An 18,709-nucleotide genomic window follows, 5' to 3' on the forward strand; every position below is an offset into this window, starting at 1 on the left:
TGTTGATGTGGCACTACCTGTGTGGCTCGTGACACATAAGGTAAATAAGGTAAGCCTACATGGCAAATAAGGTAAGATGAGATGCCACGTGTTAGTCGGAGGCTGGAGTGCTAAATTCTGGCGAAATATTCCGCGATGCTTCAAAATCTATGGAAATTTTGACGAAAGCTGCAAAAGATTTCGTTGATGGGCAAAAACTTCAATTGTCTAATTTTGCTTGCAACTTGGCGGGCTGTGTGTTTTCGAGCTTGGCTTCATCTCTTTGTGTAGCCATGTGGGTTGTGTAGGCACTCGGTGTGGCGGCGTGACTTGTTGCTTATTGTGGCTCTTAGTTGAATATCGCTGAGAGTCGATTAGCCGTTCCATTGCATAGGTGTTGTTTGAGTCGACGAAGCGTGGAGGTTGCTTGTGTAGTAGATGAAGTTGCCGGTGAGCTATCCTTAGGAGCTAAGTTGCGGGTCTGCATCTCTTTACATGCATGTATGCTTGTTGTGTGGCCGTCACAGTGGAGAAGCCTTTGGAGCGATGTTTTGCAATGTGCTACTGGTCGATAAAGGAGGCATTGGAGCTTGTCATGGAGGCGGTGTTTCACTGCTATAGGTGGTTGTAGCTTGTAGAGCTGCCCGGTTACTCTACCAGCTCACTAGAGCCGCCTTTGCTGTAGCTAATGTTGATGAGCCGCCCCATGAGCCTGTGTTGTAGGAGCTTTGAGGAGTCATTGGAGTTGGTTGGCTTTGAGTCGCGATTGTTGGATTGAGCGTCACCTTAGCCTTGGGAGTCGTTTGTAGGCAAGTTGGATGTTGGCCGAGTCTTGCTTCCGCTAGACGTTTGTTGTACTTGTTGTAGATGGCCGATTCTTTGGAGTGGCTGTCGATCAAAGTCACTTAGTTAGCTGGTTGTAGGTTGAAGCTAAATTCGATCCTTCTTCAAAGCTCTTTTTCTCACACACAAAATCTCACCCTATCTCTCACACAAGAAATGGAGACTAATCGCTCTCTCCCAATGAATTCTCTCTCACTCTCTCTCTCTCTCTCTCTCTCTCTCTCTCTCAACACATGATGTTGAGATGAATCCTCAACAAGGCATATCAAGGTTGAAGTTGGATCCTAGAGTTGAACAAAGAACGTTTGGTTTTGGATAGTCCAGGTTCCAATTTAGCCATTCCATTTTCACTGTATATGGAGAATGCACTAACACTAGATTCAAGGTTTTCAAAGAAACGTTCTAGGGGTTGAACTTGGTGGTTGCATTGTGTCTCATAACCTTGGTACAAGTAAATCATTCCTTATAAATCTTTTTTGTAGAGTTTCTTGATTTCTGTGGGCTCTTCATTACAGAGACAAGTGTTATAGGGCCACACTATCCCAATAATGTTATTATTGATAGGATTTGGCACATATTCAAGTGCAAGTCCATAGCGACAAAACAAATCAATTGCATTAATTTAGTGCATTAAGGTGTTTCTTCAAACATTGACATATTTTTTGCATGGTGGTGGGTTGTGTGCATTGGATAGACAAAGTTAATCATCATCAATGAGGAACTAGTGCATGGGAGCTTAAAATGGCTTCATGAGAGGATTGGTTTTTTGGATTTTATAGTTTAGGATTGAGGGTTTAGGCTTTAGGGTTCTATCAATCATAATCATCATGTCACTAACATGATTTAAAACACTAGTGTCTCTCTTTTTCGAGGTAAGTTTGAGTGTAGACTCTACTGAGGTAAGTTTAGAGTTTGGAGTTTAGAGCTTAAAATTTAGGGTTTAGGTTTTATCAATCATTATCATCATGTTACTTACATTGTGTGAGATTATGATATGGACACCAGTGTCTAATCTTTACCGAAGCCAATTTAGAGTTTGGAGTTTAGGACCTAGGGTTCAAGGTTTAAGGTTTATCAATCATAATGGTCATGTTACCAACATTGTGAGATTATGATTTGAAACATCAGCGTCTCATCTTTATAAGGGTAAGTTTAGAGTTTGGACTTAGGGTCTAAAGATTCAAAGTCTAGGATTTAGTTTAGGGATTAAGTTTCAGTTTAAAGCCTAGGATTTAAGGAATTTAGAGTCTAGGATTTAGGATTTGATCAATCATTATTATTGTGTTACTTTTGTTTTGTTTTGAGGACCAGTATTGTAGTGTGAGGCATTTACATCCACTAGACATCTCATGGAGAACTCTTTCTCCCCACCTTATTTATTCGTTGCCACCTCGAGTGTGGAATGTCTAAACCAAACGAAAGGCAGAGTGCAGAGAAGATACCAAGACCCATTGGTCCATCTACTAAAGAACAAGTCTTTAAAGACTATTTATCATTTTCTAAGGGATCCATTGATAGTGTATCTTCTATTGCTTCTAGTGTGTCATCATCACCATTAAAGGATCAAGTTTTAGCTACTAGAAATCTTGATGATATACGAGACCTAGGGATAGAGCTATAGATAGACTTATTGGAATGCACAACTTGGTTGAGGATGCAAGGATTCATGTAGATACCTTCTTGAATAATTTATAATGGAGATAGATTTTCTTCCTTTGCCAATTAAATTGTATTTGCCTGATAACATTTCACATTTTAATTTCATCATGATTAAATGAAGGTATTGTATCCCAAACTTGGTGTAGAAGTTCTCAACATTTTATCTTTTTTGAAAATCAAGAGTACAAAACCATTTTCTGAAAAATTATAGCAATCTGAGTGTTGATATGATGCCAATATTATCATTAGCATAGGCATAGGGATCATCATTATATATTACCTATAAAAATATCAACAAATATCGATTATTATTTTAACAAACATACTGACGAAAACTTGGAGGATTCTCCCCTACATTTTCAATGCAACGTCTTTTTTTAAGTTGAAAAAAAGATACATATACAATTAGACTACATATGCTACTACTTTGTAGACACTATCTATAGCTAGATGTGTGATTGTAAAGCAACATCAAATTGCTGAAAGAGTCAAATATATCAAGGTGGAATGGCAATCTAGACACACAACTAAGTGTGTCATCTTACATCTAAAAATTACCACATCAAATCTAAGCTATACAATTGGCGTATGTGCACAAACCATTAATGAACAAAAAACAAGTGATCCATCAATTAAAAGTGTATCAAGATACTCCACAGGAAGCAAACAACATTAATGTTTTGAAAAGATCTTGAATTACATGAATACTAGTAGGATTATCCAGCACAAAGATACACAGTTTCGTAGTACATAAAGCTATATATTGCAAGACACCCAAAAGCTTCATCAACAAAGGCACTATACAAAGCCTCAATAGAAAGAGCTTAGGAAGCAATATGGTGAGGCAACTACTTGAAGAAACATGTTTCCACAATGCAAATCTCCAACAATGATTCACTCAATAATTAATAATCAAAATAAGTAGCCAAAAAATCCAATAATAGATTCAAGCATGGGAATTGAATTGACATCACATGAATAGTCTAAAATGTAGAAATCGCCCATTGAATACTTTAAAACAAAGAAGAGGAAAGGTGTTGAGGACAAATCCCAACATGATACATTAATAATGTATAATGGAGTGCATGCAACACTAGGATTCACAACACATCTCACACATTGTATAGAAAAGTCTCTCGTTTGCACAGAGGCTGAGAGTTTCCAACCTTGGTAGGGTTTGTATATATAATATAATTGTCTTTGTTAATAGAATATAGTACGAGGTTGCTAGGTTGCTAGTGTGGAATTTAACACCTCTGTGTGCGTGCATATGTCCCATGTATGTTCTCCAATCTCCCATTCTACACACACAAACTATGTGACAACACAAACCTTCTCAACTAACACTAGAAGAACTACAATCCTCATACAAATTTGAAACTGTAAGACCTTTGCTCCACCATGTAAATTAATTCATGTGGTACTTGCAGCTATTTTGTATATTAAAGATGTAATAGAGATATCATCATGACCTTAGGCTCCTTCCCAACATGATATATACATACCATGTACACATTGTCATGGACACTACATGTTAAGGATGCATTGGAGACATTTTACATACCATTCAAAAGGCAAGTGCAAGAGTTTTAGATCTTGTATTCAAAAGAGAGAGTACAAGAGTTATCAAATCTTACGTATCTATTTGCACTAGTGTATGAGGTGTAGTAAAGAAAATATTTCAACGATTAACGCGTGTTATGAACGTGTGCGTGTAAGGAAAGATGAGTTGGAACAAGAAGCCCATTGCAACATGGTAGACGTAACACTTTGTTACTGATCATAGGTACTACAAGTAGGAATTTAACAAGTATGCTAACAGAGTTGACATCTACAAAAGCATGGTAGTACTTTTGGGACAACAAGTTGCAAAACGAAGTGAACCTTTCATGTCCATGCATGCTCGTCCCTTTGTCCCTTGCATTAATGAAATGAATGCATTCAAGCAAGGCATCTCTCACATGAATAAATTTCCCTTCGATGAAAATTTCTTTCAAATCAACACAACAAATAGTATCCTAAACAAGCATGCAATGAAGGCATCTAGAAGCTTGATGTGTGTTCTAAGATGGCTTACAAGAACCACGCCAAGGTTGGGGGAAGTGATTAGAGGAAGTTTCACACCAATCTGATGCTCAAGCTTTTACAAGAAAACACGACAATCTCCAAGGGGGATACAAACACCAAGTTCAACTCAAGGGGAGAAAATGATATGTGCGCTCTCTCTCTCTCTCTCTCTCTCTCTCTCTCTCTCTCTCTCTCTCTCTCTCTATCTATCTATCTATCTATCTATCTATCTATATATATATATTACTCCAATCATTACCACTAACAAAAAGAAAATAATCAGCTTACAGCTATTCTTGGGTGTTGGATCACCCCCATTCTTCTTATTGTTCTAGTTTGATGTCCATCCGCATTGCTTTTTGGAATTTTTCAACATGCACCGGCTACTGAAGGCTACTGAAGGCATATGCATGGTCTTCAAGACCAAAGCAAGGGTGCTCTTCATTGTCGTAGTGCAGGAGTGTTGCATCCGATTGCGATATGCCAAAGCTCTGAAGAAGCGTTTACAACCAACCGATTGGCAGGTAACACTGTAACATTGATTCAGTAGATTTAGAGAGGCACTTATCCATTGAAATGGGTCTTCCATTCAAAAGAAGCATCCACTTCAAGTAGACCTGGCCAAATATTTATAAGCTTGCCCATGAAAAATTATATACAGCTCTGTGTCCCTCGGCCCTCTCTCCCTCCCCCCTTCCCTCCCTCACTTCCTCCCTCCCTCAGCTTGCCATAGCTCCTCTCTCTGTTGTGCCATAACTCCTACCCTCAGTCGGCCATAGCTCCTCGCCCTGCTGCGCTACTGTTGCGCCATTTCGCCTCTCCCTCAGCCCACCAAGCTCCTTTCTCTGTCAGGCAACCTCTAGCTGCTGCCATGCCTCCAACTTCCAAGGACGACAACCTAGTGCCCCGCCTAGGCTCTGCTGGGCCGTCCCAACTACAGGTTCTCTCCAGCCTCCTGCAGGACCTTTCCAGCCCCCCACGTCGCTCGATATGCTGTTTCTGGTGGTCGCGACACCCCCAAGGATGTTTCAGCTCTCACAGTGCCCCTTCTAGGTCTCGCAGGGGGCTGGAACAGCCTGTTGCATCTGTGCGCCAGCCACATTGACCCTCATACACTTTGACCGTAATCTCACCCAAGTATTCCACACACCTATACACAATGCTCACATACATTGACACTACATCATCTACCATGACATACACTTTGACCATAATCTCTCACCCAAGTATTCCACACGTCTGCACACAATGCTGCTAGAGGACTGCATCAATTGTTCACTACACGAGGCTACCCTTCATGCCTTCCCCTACAGCACTCGCTCCACTCACCCCTCGTCCCTTGGTTTTGTACCTCGCAATAGCTGGTAAGATGGTGAGTGCGGGCTCTTCACTGCCAACTCGGATTTGAAGACCAAGCATAGCCTTCCGAGTGAATCAAAGACGATGCGTGAATACCCACGATTGGTACACTGGAAGCATGCTTTTGTCGGTCAAATTAGGAGATAAGAAACATTTGTTTAGCAACAACTCTAAGAACTTCTGGTGGAATTCCTTCCTCGTCACCTCACACAGACACCCAAATCTGGCACACACTATTGGGGGCAAGGGTGTCTACTATCACCGACCATGTTTGGCCTCTATATAGACGAGATCGAGACATTTACGGAGACTAGTACGGGGACACTCTTGCTATACACAGATGACGTGGCACTATTATCTTCTTCGACAAAGGACCTCCAGAGACACCTAGATGCGTTACAAGTGTTCTCTGTGAGTCGCATGATTTGAGGTTATGATCTTCAATACATACCAAGTAGCTATGCATAGACAATGGTTCACTTTTGATCAAAATCACCGGTGGAGATTGTTTTATCATACACGTATTTAGGAATTCTCTTCTCTGGCCCTATTTTCACAATGAGACCGACGATGCAGGCTTGTTTGAGCAAGGATATGATTCGTTAACTTGACTTAAGAGCTGGCTCTCCTCTTCGACTCCTTGGTCCAGCCAACATGCATGTATGGCAGCCCTTGTTGGGAGCTAGATCTCTTAGATACAGACTAGGCTCGGGTAGAGCAACTCCAAGTTCACATATGACACGCAGTAAGCCATCAGTTCCCCACCAAATCATTTAGGCTGAGTTTGGGTCATCTCCGCTGTAGCTTGATGCGGCATTCCAAGTCATCACATATCTATACCGTGTCAGAGAGTACGGCGATTACACCTCAAGGCAATGTAGACTACCATGGTTAGCACTATCCTCCTCTATCGCTCTAGTAGCTAAGGGTGATCAAAGATATTAATATGCGCACACATGCAAGCAGTTTGAGAAATTGGGACTCCACATGGACATATTACCCCCTTTCAGTACAACATTGAGACACTGCTCAAATATCACGAGGTCAACCAGGTCATAAGTGAGGACCTTCTATAGCTACACATATTCAAGACCTAGTTGGCACCGAATGAGCTCCAATGAAGGGCAGCTTCTACAGGGATCGTTGCTTGCGCATCTCAGAGGGGGGCTTTATTAATACTCCCCAGAATACCCGGATCCACCTCCCACATTCACTGAGGAACTCTATTGGACAGATCCATGTTTTATCACATCGTCTCCGCATTTAGAGTGGGTGAGCTGAGGGAATACCCAAGGAGAGTCGCAACTGCACCTTGTGGGAGATCGAGTCAAAGGAGCACTTCATCTTTAGATGCATGTATACTATGAGATCCAAGGCTGCTATCATTGTCTCTTTAGAGATGGCTTCGGACCTCTCTCCCGATTCCTCTCGTATTCAGATCAAAGATGCCTGGCCACCTTCATCCATGAGGTAGTTCAGCACAGAGAGCGCTTACTCAGATCGCAAAGACAGGGACATGACAAACATACAGACTCATCTTAGAGTTTGATTACCGACTTTTTCTAGCGAGTTCATACAAACCACTAGATCATGGGTGGTCGGCGAGGTAGAGATCCAAAGCCAGTGACACGACACATTCGACAGAGGATGGAAGCACAAATCATGCTTGGGGACATTCCATCCATGTTCAGGACCAAAGCACGAATAATAGGGGTTACCGCAACCCTTGTCAAACGCAAAGCCATCGCCGAGAGGCCATGCTGGACCACATCCACTGATAGCCGCCAGTGTTCTACCTTTGACCTCATGCCAGTGCAGCCTCAGGCCCATCATCATATATCTAGATGAACCCAGGAACATGCCCAAACTCATCCTCTAAAAACACAACCATAGTGCATTTACCGACTTCTTCTAGCGAGTTCACACAAACCACTAGATCATGGGTGGTCGGCGAGGTAGAGATCCAAAGCCAGTGACACGACACACTCGACAGAGGATGGAAGCACAAATCATGCTTGGGGACATTCCATCCATGTTCAGGACCAAAGCACGAATAATAGGGGTTACAGCAGCCCTCGTCAAATGCAAAGCCATCGCCGAGAGGCCATGCTGGACCACATCCACTGATAGCCGCCAGTGTTCTACCTTTGACCTCATGCCAGTGCAGCCCCGGGCCCATCATCATATATCTAGATGAACCCAGGAACATGCCCAGACTCATCCTCTAAAAACACAACCATAGTGCAATTTCAATCTCATGATAGTCACACATATGGTTGAAAATCATGAACTCCATCACGCATAGTAGGACTCGCTATTATGACATCCCCACTGACGTCATCAACGCCCAACAATGTGTAGACCATAGTAAAAACATCTACTCTCACACATACAATTGCACACACCCACACATACTTGAGCATCCATTTATACAAGAGTCTCCATACTAAGTTTCTATTGGCACTCCGGTGGTGAAGGGAAGACTCAGTTGTGACAAAGGCTAGGATTAAAGGAGGCGGCTAATCAAAAAGTAGTCCACATTCTCTTCATTCAAGCTACAACTGCTTGTGAAGACTATTCGATTTCATATTAGTCTCTCCCAAGCAAGTATCCAAGCACAAAAATGCTTAGACCATTAGCTAATAGGGCAACGCGCCGGGCCCATCGTCATCTCCCCTTTTGAGGCCTTCACCCATGTATCTGATGTATATGACCAGCCTTGGCATTGGATCTGATTTGATATGATGATGATGACATTAGGTCTATGTAATGCTTAGTATTTAGCATGGGTGATGCTGTCGTTTAGTAGCTCCACCCTTTCAACTTTAGTGATGATGTTTGTTTGTTTTTTTGCATGCGTGCGTGCGTGCGTGCGTGTGTTTGTGTGTGTGTGTGCGTGTGCGCGTGTGTTTTGTTGGCTCCCTTCTCCAAGGACTTATTGTCAAATGTGCCTCATGCTGAGGGCTTACCAAGAAATGTGCCTCATGCCAAATGTGCCTCATGCTGAGGGCTTACCGCCGTCGAATGTGCATGATAAAAAACTATGGGCTGATCCATGCTAACATGTGGAAAACCTGCGTCTGATCTCTAAAGACCAATGAGACTCAAGTTGGCATCATACACTGGTACATACGCTGTGGCAACAATAAATGGTCAAAGAAGATTCTCTTTCCACTCACAAATCTCATTCACAGTCATGACTGGTGTATCATCAACTGTGTGATGTGGATAACTTCATGTTGGAGACAGTCTAACGCTCTGTGCAAGAGGCTTACCCATGTACCGATGAGAGTGTCTACCCATGAGAACACTATAAAGAGCTGCCACCACTAGGGGGCTTACGCTTGAGCTGTCGTCTCGCTGGTGAGGGGCTTACGCTAAACAATCACAACCAAGTCATGCGAGAACTGTTGTGTGCCAAGGATCAAGCCTATAAAATGAAGATGACAACTGAGTGACGGGCATAGCCAAGAGGCTGTACAAGGCTGATGTATGGAAACATGTCCGGCAGTCTAAAAATGAGTTATGTACCTGGACAAATGATATATATATATATCTCCTTTTTAGAGAGCTGAGCATGTTTCTTACGAGTAGTCGAAGTACTAAAAATTTGACATTTCCTTGATTTTGTAAGACTAGAATATATTGAATCATACAAATTCAATTTTTGTTGTAAAATCCAATTTTCTACACAAATCAAAAGAACTCTAAAAATGACAAGGTAAATTTCCTAAAGCTCAACTCAGTCTCCCAAGACGAACAGTGGCATCATTAGAGTGACTAATGCTGTTGCTGAGGGCATTCCAATATATGTTCTAAACTGTGTTTCATCAAAGGTTGACCAGTATTGAACTAATGCTGGTGCTGAAGGCATTCCAATATATGTTCTAAACGGTGTTTCATCAAAGGTTGACCAGTGTTGGTCTTTTTAAACATTTTAGCCTTCAAATCTTTCCGTGTTTGCCAAGCCTTCTGACGAGCATCTTCTTTTGACTGGAGGGATTCCTCCCTTTCCTGCTTCAGTTTCTCCTCTTCCTGTTTCTTTATTATGAAATCTTGCCTCAGGCTTTCTAAAGGATTGCTTCTCTTCTTCAATTCAGTTTTCTTGAGAGCAGATGGCCTTTTTGCTACAAAACTTGATTCCTTGTGAAATGAAATCTCACTGGCGTTGGTGTCTTGCTGCTTCTGTGGACTATTGGGACCCTGTCTTGAGTCCAGAACAGTAAATTAAAACAGGAGATTGGGGTAGATTCAAAAGGTAGAAGACCTAGCTATTAAATAAATCCACAAACAAGCATTTCATCACTTTTTCAGTAAAGCCTACAAGCACTCAATATACAAAGAATATCTTTCTTTAAGTTGACCACTTGAAAAGCAAGCTGAGGAGACGGCTTGAGCAGGGTGGCTAGATCTTTAGGAAGACAGACTCTTTGTGTTCAATATCACAAAAGGGAAGTGGCATTGACGGTAATAGATACCTTTTTCCTATATTCACATCAGTAACAAGCGCCAAAAGGGAAAAGAACATTACGAAGGGCACGAAGTACATTTGTCTTCCCAAGAATGATCGGTTTCATACCTACTGTCAAATCTACACGAAAGCAAATTCTAACTTTGTACATTAAACACAGTGAAAGACTGGTACGTGTCTGAATAACAGATGCTCATTAAATGTGAAAACAGGAATTCTAGGCATGTGATGGGAGTTCAATTTTCAGGAAAAGTGGGCACAAGCAATTGGTAGTGTTTCTTGTACTTGATCATGTAGTATGGATATTAGGTTCTTTGCGGTTTGGGTATGTATAAGAATTCCAAAGGACTGATTGATGAACTGGAAATCACCCAAAGAATGTTCAAGCCCTGACAAACCTATTTAATACGTTGAAAGTCAAGTGGTATTGTTGCTACAACTTTTAATCATGAAAATTACCTTTTTTCAATGTTCTGAGCTTATTTTCCTGATGAGCCATTTGCTCATCAGGAATCATGGAAATAGATGTGAAACTTTCTCCATAGTACTTTTGTAAACTCCTTTGCGCACAAGATAATTCTATACAATTTATTGAATATGAAATCAAATTTCCAGTGTACAGGTGTAATACAGAGCATATATTGCATAAAGTGAAGTACAATTTCTATGTGCAAAATTTGCCAGATTTGACCTTGATGCAATTCAGAACATCCACCATTTTTTTCTCAAGAAGAAAATCAGTTACATGCAAGAAACAGTGGCATCTTGGAATATATGAAGATCCTAACAGAACAAGTATACAGTCTCGTAACAGAAATATAACGATACGAGTACAACCCCATAGGGAAAGACTATACCCGCTCAATGAAGGAGCTATAATAAAACCAAACAAACGACCCCAACACCAACAATATTAAAGATGAGCACCTCCGGAGACACCATCAATCTTGAATGAGCTGAGGGTAGGTCAAGATGACTACCAGAATGCGCCATCTCCAGAGAAGCCCCAAGGAAAAGCCGTGCTGACCTTTAAATTACTAGCTTTACACCATGCAACAACTACATCAAGACAAAACAGCTACTTTCCTTCCTGTGCACATCACCAGGAAGCGAAAGTGCAGCATAGGACAAGCCCAGACAGCAGCTGTGCTACAACATTATGGAAAAGTCTTAGGTCCCGTGTTATATCACATTTATCAACTTGGATTGCAAAAAAAAAAAATTTAGCAAAAAACAATTCCCCAAAGAAAAGAACCTTCTATTAAACTTGAGAATCAACCATACAAACCAGCAATCCACAGGGTGCTGAGCATGGGGGGAGTAGAAAAGACACACTGGCTGTTAGAAAAACCAGTCACTTCCAGAGAACCTAGCGCACTCCCTGCAATAGGGGCTAACAGCCAAGGAGGAGGTGTGCACAACCAGTGAATACCTCTCATGGTGACAATATAAAAGATCCATGTAGACCAAGCTTTGCATACCCACCGTTAGGCAGTTGCTCTAGAACCTAGAGTCCAAATGAAGAACCAGCAAGTATGGCGGCTGGTCTAGAGTCACCAAATGAAGAACCAGCAAGTAAGAACTTGGCAGCACCAAATGAAGAACCAGCAAGTATGGCGGCTGATCTAGGACTCCAAAACGCAAAAGTAGACTCCATGTATGCAAAAGTATGGTGGCTGGCGGTGCTCCAAATACCAACCCTAATCAAAACACATCAAGAATATGCTCGAAAATGTAGAACTGAACCACGAAAGGAGCCCTTGTGGTCGAGATAACTGCTCGAAATGCTGCAGGTGTGTAGGTGTTCCAAAGCACAACAGAAGGTCCGAAATCTGCAAAGCGGCTCACCAGGGCACTCCAAAGTGCTGCAGCAAATCACTGATTCAAAAAATTGGCTGATGTAGATGTACTAGAGGCCAACAGCCCCAAAATGACTCTGTTATAGGTGGTTATGCAGTAGCCGCTCAGAAATCACTAGATTCGGCGATGAAATGTTCCAAAAGATCCTCGAATGACCACACGTACAGGAAACACCTTGGGAAGTGAGCCGACCCACAAGCAGGGAGGCTGCCAAGACAACATAAAGCACTCAGGAGACAATCCGGATGGAGGCGGCAGGCTGCGAAGACTCTAAGCTGATGCAAACGAGGGCAAGGAGGAAGTGAATAGAGGCGAGATAAGCTGAAAGGAAGAGATAGCTAGAGGCGGAAATGAACAGGGGGTCTAATCGGGTGAAAGCAGCAAGAAAATGGAGGTAAGAACAGGGCGAAATGGAGCAGGGCTGAGGCGGCTGCAGGCTGCAGGAAGAAGGGCTGAAACAGAATTAGGGTTAGGACTGGAGAGGGTGATGACATGGCAGGGCAGCTATGGCTAGGTCAGATCAATGTGGCTCTGATACCATGTTAGAAACATGGTGAAGAGAGAGAGAGAGAGAAGTAGAAGTAGAATTTATTAGCGTCCTCGGGGGGCCAAAAATGACCCATGGGACCCGTCTCGATACAATGTAAAAAGAGTCTCCTCAAGGAGAGGGGTCAGGAGTCTACGAGTTCCTGACGACAGGTAAAAAGACGAGTGACAAAAGATCCCAATGCTACCGGAGAGGCAGTGGAGAGAACTGATGTCAACTGAGCGGAGTCCCCCAGTATCTGCTGGTAGTCCTCCCTGATAAGTGCATATCGGGGGCACTGTAGAGCTACATGTGCCTCCGTCTCAACTGTCTGCATGTCACAAAGGGTACAGACTCTAGCATGTCTAGGCTGGTGTATCCAAGCTCCCTGCTCAATGGCAAATGTATGAGATCTGGTACGGAACCTGGCGATGTTTCTGCGATATAGAAGGGGCATAGGTGTGCTAATATAAGACTGAGCATGAGTCTCTATGAACATGTATGTAGACCAACATGTGGGATTTATGTTGTCTTGGTAATATTCCAGCTTTACCCTCTTTTCACTTGTCAACCAGTGATTCCGCAAAGTGCTCAGTAAAGATAGTTGAAACTCTTGCATGTTGATCTTTTCAGGCGGCATGATCAAATATGCTTCCACTTTCCATCTGCTGAACCATTTTCTTATGTCGGTTGCCCATCTTGTGCAGATGACCTTACTTTTGTAGTTCTTTTGAAGCTTTGTGCTGGCATTCCATGCTTTATGAGGCAGCCTATCAGGTTGCATTTGCTGCATCTCTATTAGGTATTGTATAACTCTGATCAATGCATGAAATTCAATCGGTCTCCTTCCCGTTTCCAGCAGAAGTATTGAGTATGGAGTAGTGGGTTAGAGACCAAGGTGTCTCCTTAGGAAAGCTTTTTGCATTTTCTCAATATCATTCCATGTAGAGGCTGAAATGCTGCCTCCCCATACTTCCACTCCATATAATACTGTCTGCACTACATATGCATCAAACAATATATTTTGAATTTTCCAGTCCTAGTGTCGGTGTGCCTGCAATCATTCTCAAGCTGGTAGTACTTCCCCCAACCAGTGTCCATCCTTCTATGTATACATTGCCACCATCTGTGATCTGCCGGGATATCAACCCCTAAGTAGGGTGTGAGGAAATAATGCTCAAATGAAGACATGAAGAAGGCTTTCATTCATTCATCAAGTGTACTGTGTAACAAGACAAGTGAAGTACAAGCCTTATATAGGCTACTCACTGAGCACTCACACACTAGCACCTAGTGCATATGGGATAAGTCCCATGATGACACGTGGCACTCACACAAGACTCACTCACATAGACTAGTACTAGATCACCTAGTGCTTCACACTAACACATCACATCACCACACTCTTTGGCCATGATATCTCTAACAAATCATACACATCTATCCTGAGAACGCACTCGCCCTGAATCCCGTAGGTTGAGGAGGCTGAGTCGGTGGAGAAGGCGTGTCCTCCCTCTCACAACCAAGCAAACATCCCCCAAGTGAAGTCTCTCTACATCCTTTGTGTGCTGGCTACAATCCAAAGAGCTCCCATCCATATTCTCTGTACTATCATGCAGCCATCCGCATTGCTCCAAGAATCTGTCTGTCCAACGAAGGCATTTGCCATCCACCAGCATCTACTCCAACCATGGGCCAATGCATAGGCCTCCGTGGGCCACCTTCGAGAAGAAGTAAGAGATATTTCGGAGCCTGAGGCGACATGACCATAAGTGAGAAATCACCTCCAAGTGAGCCTACTGCTCCAACCAATGGCACTTGCACAAGAGGGACCAGGCTGAAGCCTCCCACTGTAGTCGCCTCATCCTATGCAAACTGGCCAAAACCACTCCCCCGGATCCCATTGAATTTTCTTTGAAAGACCGGCTCTCCCATAACCAAAGGTGCCACCTCATCCCCTCCTGCTGTGTTGAAATTGGAACTAGGTCAATGGTCCAGTTCTTGCCCGAGTGGCATATCACTGCCACTCAAGCAAATCCAAAACCCTGTCTGCTTCTAGGTCTCTTGCAGTCTAGAGAAGGCCCCCAAGCCCTCCTGTATAAAGTCTGTGTCAAAAGAAGCCAAGAGATCACTGCACAAACTAAATCCTCAGAGGCACCTCGGTCCTTGAGAATTGTCCATGGGATCCGAGGGGTTGTGCAGTCCCTCCCACCAAGCCCCAAGGATCACAGCCTCAATCTCCATCATCTGTGTGTCTATCCCCTCAAATGAAAAGGTGCTTGCTCTTGACCTCTACCTCCACGGGAAGGCGTCTCCAAGTCCCAAAGGACCTAGCCGGGCCGGTGTCCCACTGTGCCAAGCCAATGTGTGTCCGCTGCCCCAGGATACGTGCCAAGCCAATGTGTGCCAATGTGTGTCCACTGGCCCAGCATACGTGCCTCCTAATCCCATGCCTCCGAGTGCCACATGAGTGGCTGCCTCGCAAACTCCTCTAGACACGAAGGGCTGGTCTGAATGAGTCCGCTTGACAAGCTCTGCCAAACCCTATGAAGGCTCTGCTTCAGGGAGGGGGCCCTTCATAGTGAGGAAAGCCTCTGAGAAAATTGATCTATAGCATTGCTGCCCCTGACCTCTTGTGCGGGAGTGTTCATGAGAAGCCCTTGCTAGAGTAAGAGCTTCCAGAGCTCAGAGCTTGGGGCAAGACCATGTACCACTAGCTTGCCCAAAAGGGTGCTCAACATCACTAGGTCGATCCAAGTCCTCCCTGTGACTGTGGTAGGATCACCGTCTGCCAAGCAACCCTAGCTCTAGTGTTTCTCGTACCCTCTAATCTTGCCCACAAGAAGTTGTGCACTAGGCGCCTTAGCTGCCCCATGCAACCCCTTTGGAAACACCAACATGAGGTTATGTATCACAGCGTCGCCAAGAGGACCTGGTTGACTACTAGGGCCCTACTTGCTAGAGAAAGTTTGGCCAAGCTCCAATACAAAAGCTTCTGCCGCAGTCTCCAATACTGGGACGATATGTTGCTCTGCTAAAATAAAATGCCAACCTGCCAGCCTAGATATTTTCCTATGTGTCCCTTCGGAATCCAACAGAAGCGAAGCACTGCCCCCAATCCTGGATCTCCTTAACCTCCTCACTCCGCTGTGAGGAAATCGACTAATGTGGTCCAATTGATCCTAGCCCCCGAGGCCAAATAGTATGTTGCTAGGGCTCCCGTAGCCCCTCTAAGGTCTCCTTAGTGCCCTCGACAAAGAGTGTCATCATCTGCAAACTCTAAATCCAAAAGCTCCTCCTCTTGACGAAAGAGGAAGAGCAAGGCAGCAGCCTCGCTGAACTAAGCGAGAAAAAGCGAATGCCTCTACCGTGTGGCCATCAATGAGCATTTAATTGGCACTCCCTGCATACATAGTCGAGACCCCACGAATCCATCTCTTCGAGAAACCCATCCTATGCATGATGCCCTCAAGAAAGGACCACTCCATCCTATCTTCTCGAAATCCAAAAGAAGGATCGTGATAAGCTTATACTCCTCCCATGCCTTCTCATAATCCAAAAGAAGGATCATTGATGGAATCGAATCCACACTACCTCTCAGGCTACAAAATCTTGGGGACTCCTCGGCCTGAAAAAACTGTCGATAGAAGGCTATGGTCATCTCAAGGACCTCCTGTGGGTCCATATACATCTGACTGCTCGCATCCCTCAACCATTGAAGCTTGAGTCCCAACTGAATGTGGTCTAGTCGTATAGAAGAATGGTCTAGTCATCATGTCTCCCTATCATACCCATTTGGCTCTAGAAGATTGATAGTCAAGCCTCGCACTCTCGTACCAGTCTATGAGCCACTATGAGACTAGATCCTGCTCCCTAAGGTGCTCTATGGATACTAAATCCCATCACAGTACTCTCTCTCACTCCTTAGAGCGTGCCTCCGGTGAAGAGCTTTGGAGTTCCTCACTGCTCTGCTGGATCACATCTACCACCCAACTAGACCACCCACCCTCAAAAGGACACTCTGCCCACTGCCAAATCTCAGACACTGTGTTGCACTACCTGCTCTCCTGAAGGAAAGTATCTCGAATATGAACCCCCTTCAAGGGAGTCCATGATGGAGCTGCTCTATGTGAAGCACAATCAAAGATGATCCAACATCGTCGTGCTTGCCAAAATACCCATGGAACCCTAACCTCTTAATGTGCTCTAGCAAACCATCATGCCTCCCCCTCCCGATAGAAAAAAGAAGATTGCAAAGAAGCTTGGAGAACTCCAGCTCGCTCCACTGATCACGCCCACTAATTGTGAAGATGAACTACTCCCACGTATGCCTCTCCACCGTGGGCAACTCAAGCTCTTCCTTGCTCAAGTCGGGGCGCACATGTTTAGGGTCCCAATCCTGGACTCACCGACCCGGAAGACTCCTACATACTACGGGGAATCAGTGAGACTGATATCAAATGCTGAGAACATATGCTCCTGAATCAATAGAGAATCCACTGCCATCTGCAACTCCTAGGGGAGTGTCAGATGCTGTGGCTGTTGCTGTGTGTGATTATGGAGCCTACGCACATTCCAACTCACCATGGCCCACCATAGGAAGGAGGGGGGGATGGAGAACAAGGCCCTCCTGTGGGTGGGAGCCTACATGACAACCGTGAATTTCTGTGACTTTGCAGGAGGTTTAGAAGGGGAATAATCCTCGTTCATGCAACGGTGCTTTAAGGCATGACAAGCTCAATACCTACCTTCCGGGCCCACTCCATCATGAAGGGAGCATCGAGCACGCTGGTGTAATGTCCACCGTGTGACTTAAGAGAGCTGAACCTCCGACCCCACCCTGAGCACTAGGCCCAGTCCACATCTGTATAATGGCGAGAAGCCCAACTTGTAGATGGTTGGCGAGAAGCCCAACTTGTAGATGGTCATGTCCCCACGAGTAATCCACAACTCCCTACCCTGGGGTCTCAGCCACTCCTCCATCATATGGAGCATCTAATTCCTAAACATGAAACGATTTAGCAATTTTACATATTCCTTTCTTACATAAAGGAAATTACAATCACATTTAAAAAGAGAAGCCTCGACACATCACAGCAGATGTACGATTGAGGTCACGTCCTTGGAAACATTCCTGTATTATTTGGTCAAATAGATACAAAGTGGTGTCCAAGACTTGTAGAACGGAACGAACTACAATTCTAGTGCTCAGAACACAATGATTCCAAGGATTTCAAAGTGCAAATCAGTACACAAAAAAAACATTCAAAAGGGTGGCTACAGAAGGATTCTATGCTCAAATCTTCATGGCAAAAGAAAGATCTCACAAAAGCAAGAAAGGCTGGAGACTCCCTCTTGAAAAGAGATAGCTATGATGCAAAAACATAACTATGTAGGAACAAATCTATGTCAGTTCTAACCTTGCTCCATCCGGAAGCCCAGCATGCCAATATGTGATTGCAAGGACTGTGTATTAGAGTTGAAGGGTCTATTGAATAGTAACCCTATGCAGCGGAATGTTTTCAAACTCACGGATCTATCTCACAAACTAGGTGCATGCACACGTTGAAACCTCACTCAGAAAAGTAGAGCGGGAAAGCCAGAAGAAGAACTCAGACTGTATTCATCCAATAGCATTAGAAAAACAGCTCAGAGAAGAGCTAAACACATCCGGCAAAGATGCTGGGTAAAACAACAATCAAGTATTATTGTCCTGATCCCCTTACCTTGGAACTGCTCTCTTGAATGTCTGTGGCTCCTATATCCTCTAGGGCATTAAGTACCATGTTGGTAGCTTTCTGTCCTTGTCGGTGTTATCAGAATCTCAAGTGCTGAAATATGCCACCACAAGAGTGGCTGAACTGCTTCAGGATGAAGCCACAAACATGCAACAAGGTGCTGAGAAAAACACAATCTGGAAAGACTGATAAGAAACTGAGGTGGAA

The 18,709-nt window shown here is 43.9% G+C and overlaps 1 protein-coding gene across 1 annotated transcript in view; it reads right to left on the minus strand.

Annotated features, from left to right (window-relative positions):
* Positions 1-9,501: 9,501 nt before the first annotated feature.
* The window catches only part of LOC147895616 (uncharacterized), a 57,981-nt gene continuing 48,773 nt past the window's right edge, over positions 9,502-18,709 (minus strand). Inside the window, exon 3 of the mRNA XM_087384052.1 lies at positions 9,502-10,110. Within this exon, the coding sequence (XP_087240178.1) occupies positions 9,760-10,110 (351 nt within the window). The 3' untranslated portion in view covers positions 9,502-9,759. The remainder of the gene's footprint in view (positions 10,111-18,709) is intronic.

This window comes from Dipteris shenzhenensis, chromosome 13 (genome assembly GCF_047967505.1).
Source record: "Dipteris shenzhenensis isolate YYH24624 ecotype China chromosome 13, Dip_SZ_1.0, whole genome shotgun sequence".
Taxonomy (NCBI): Eukaryota; Viridiplantae; Streptophyta; class Polypodiopsida; order Gleicheniales; family Dipteridaceae; genus Dipteris; species Dipteris shenzhenensis.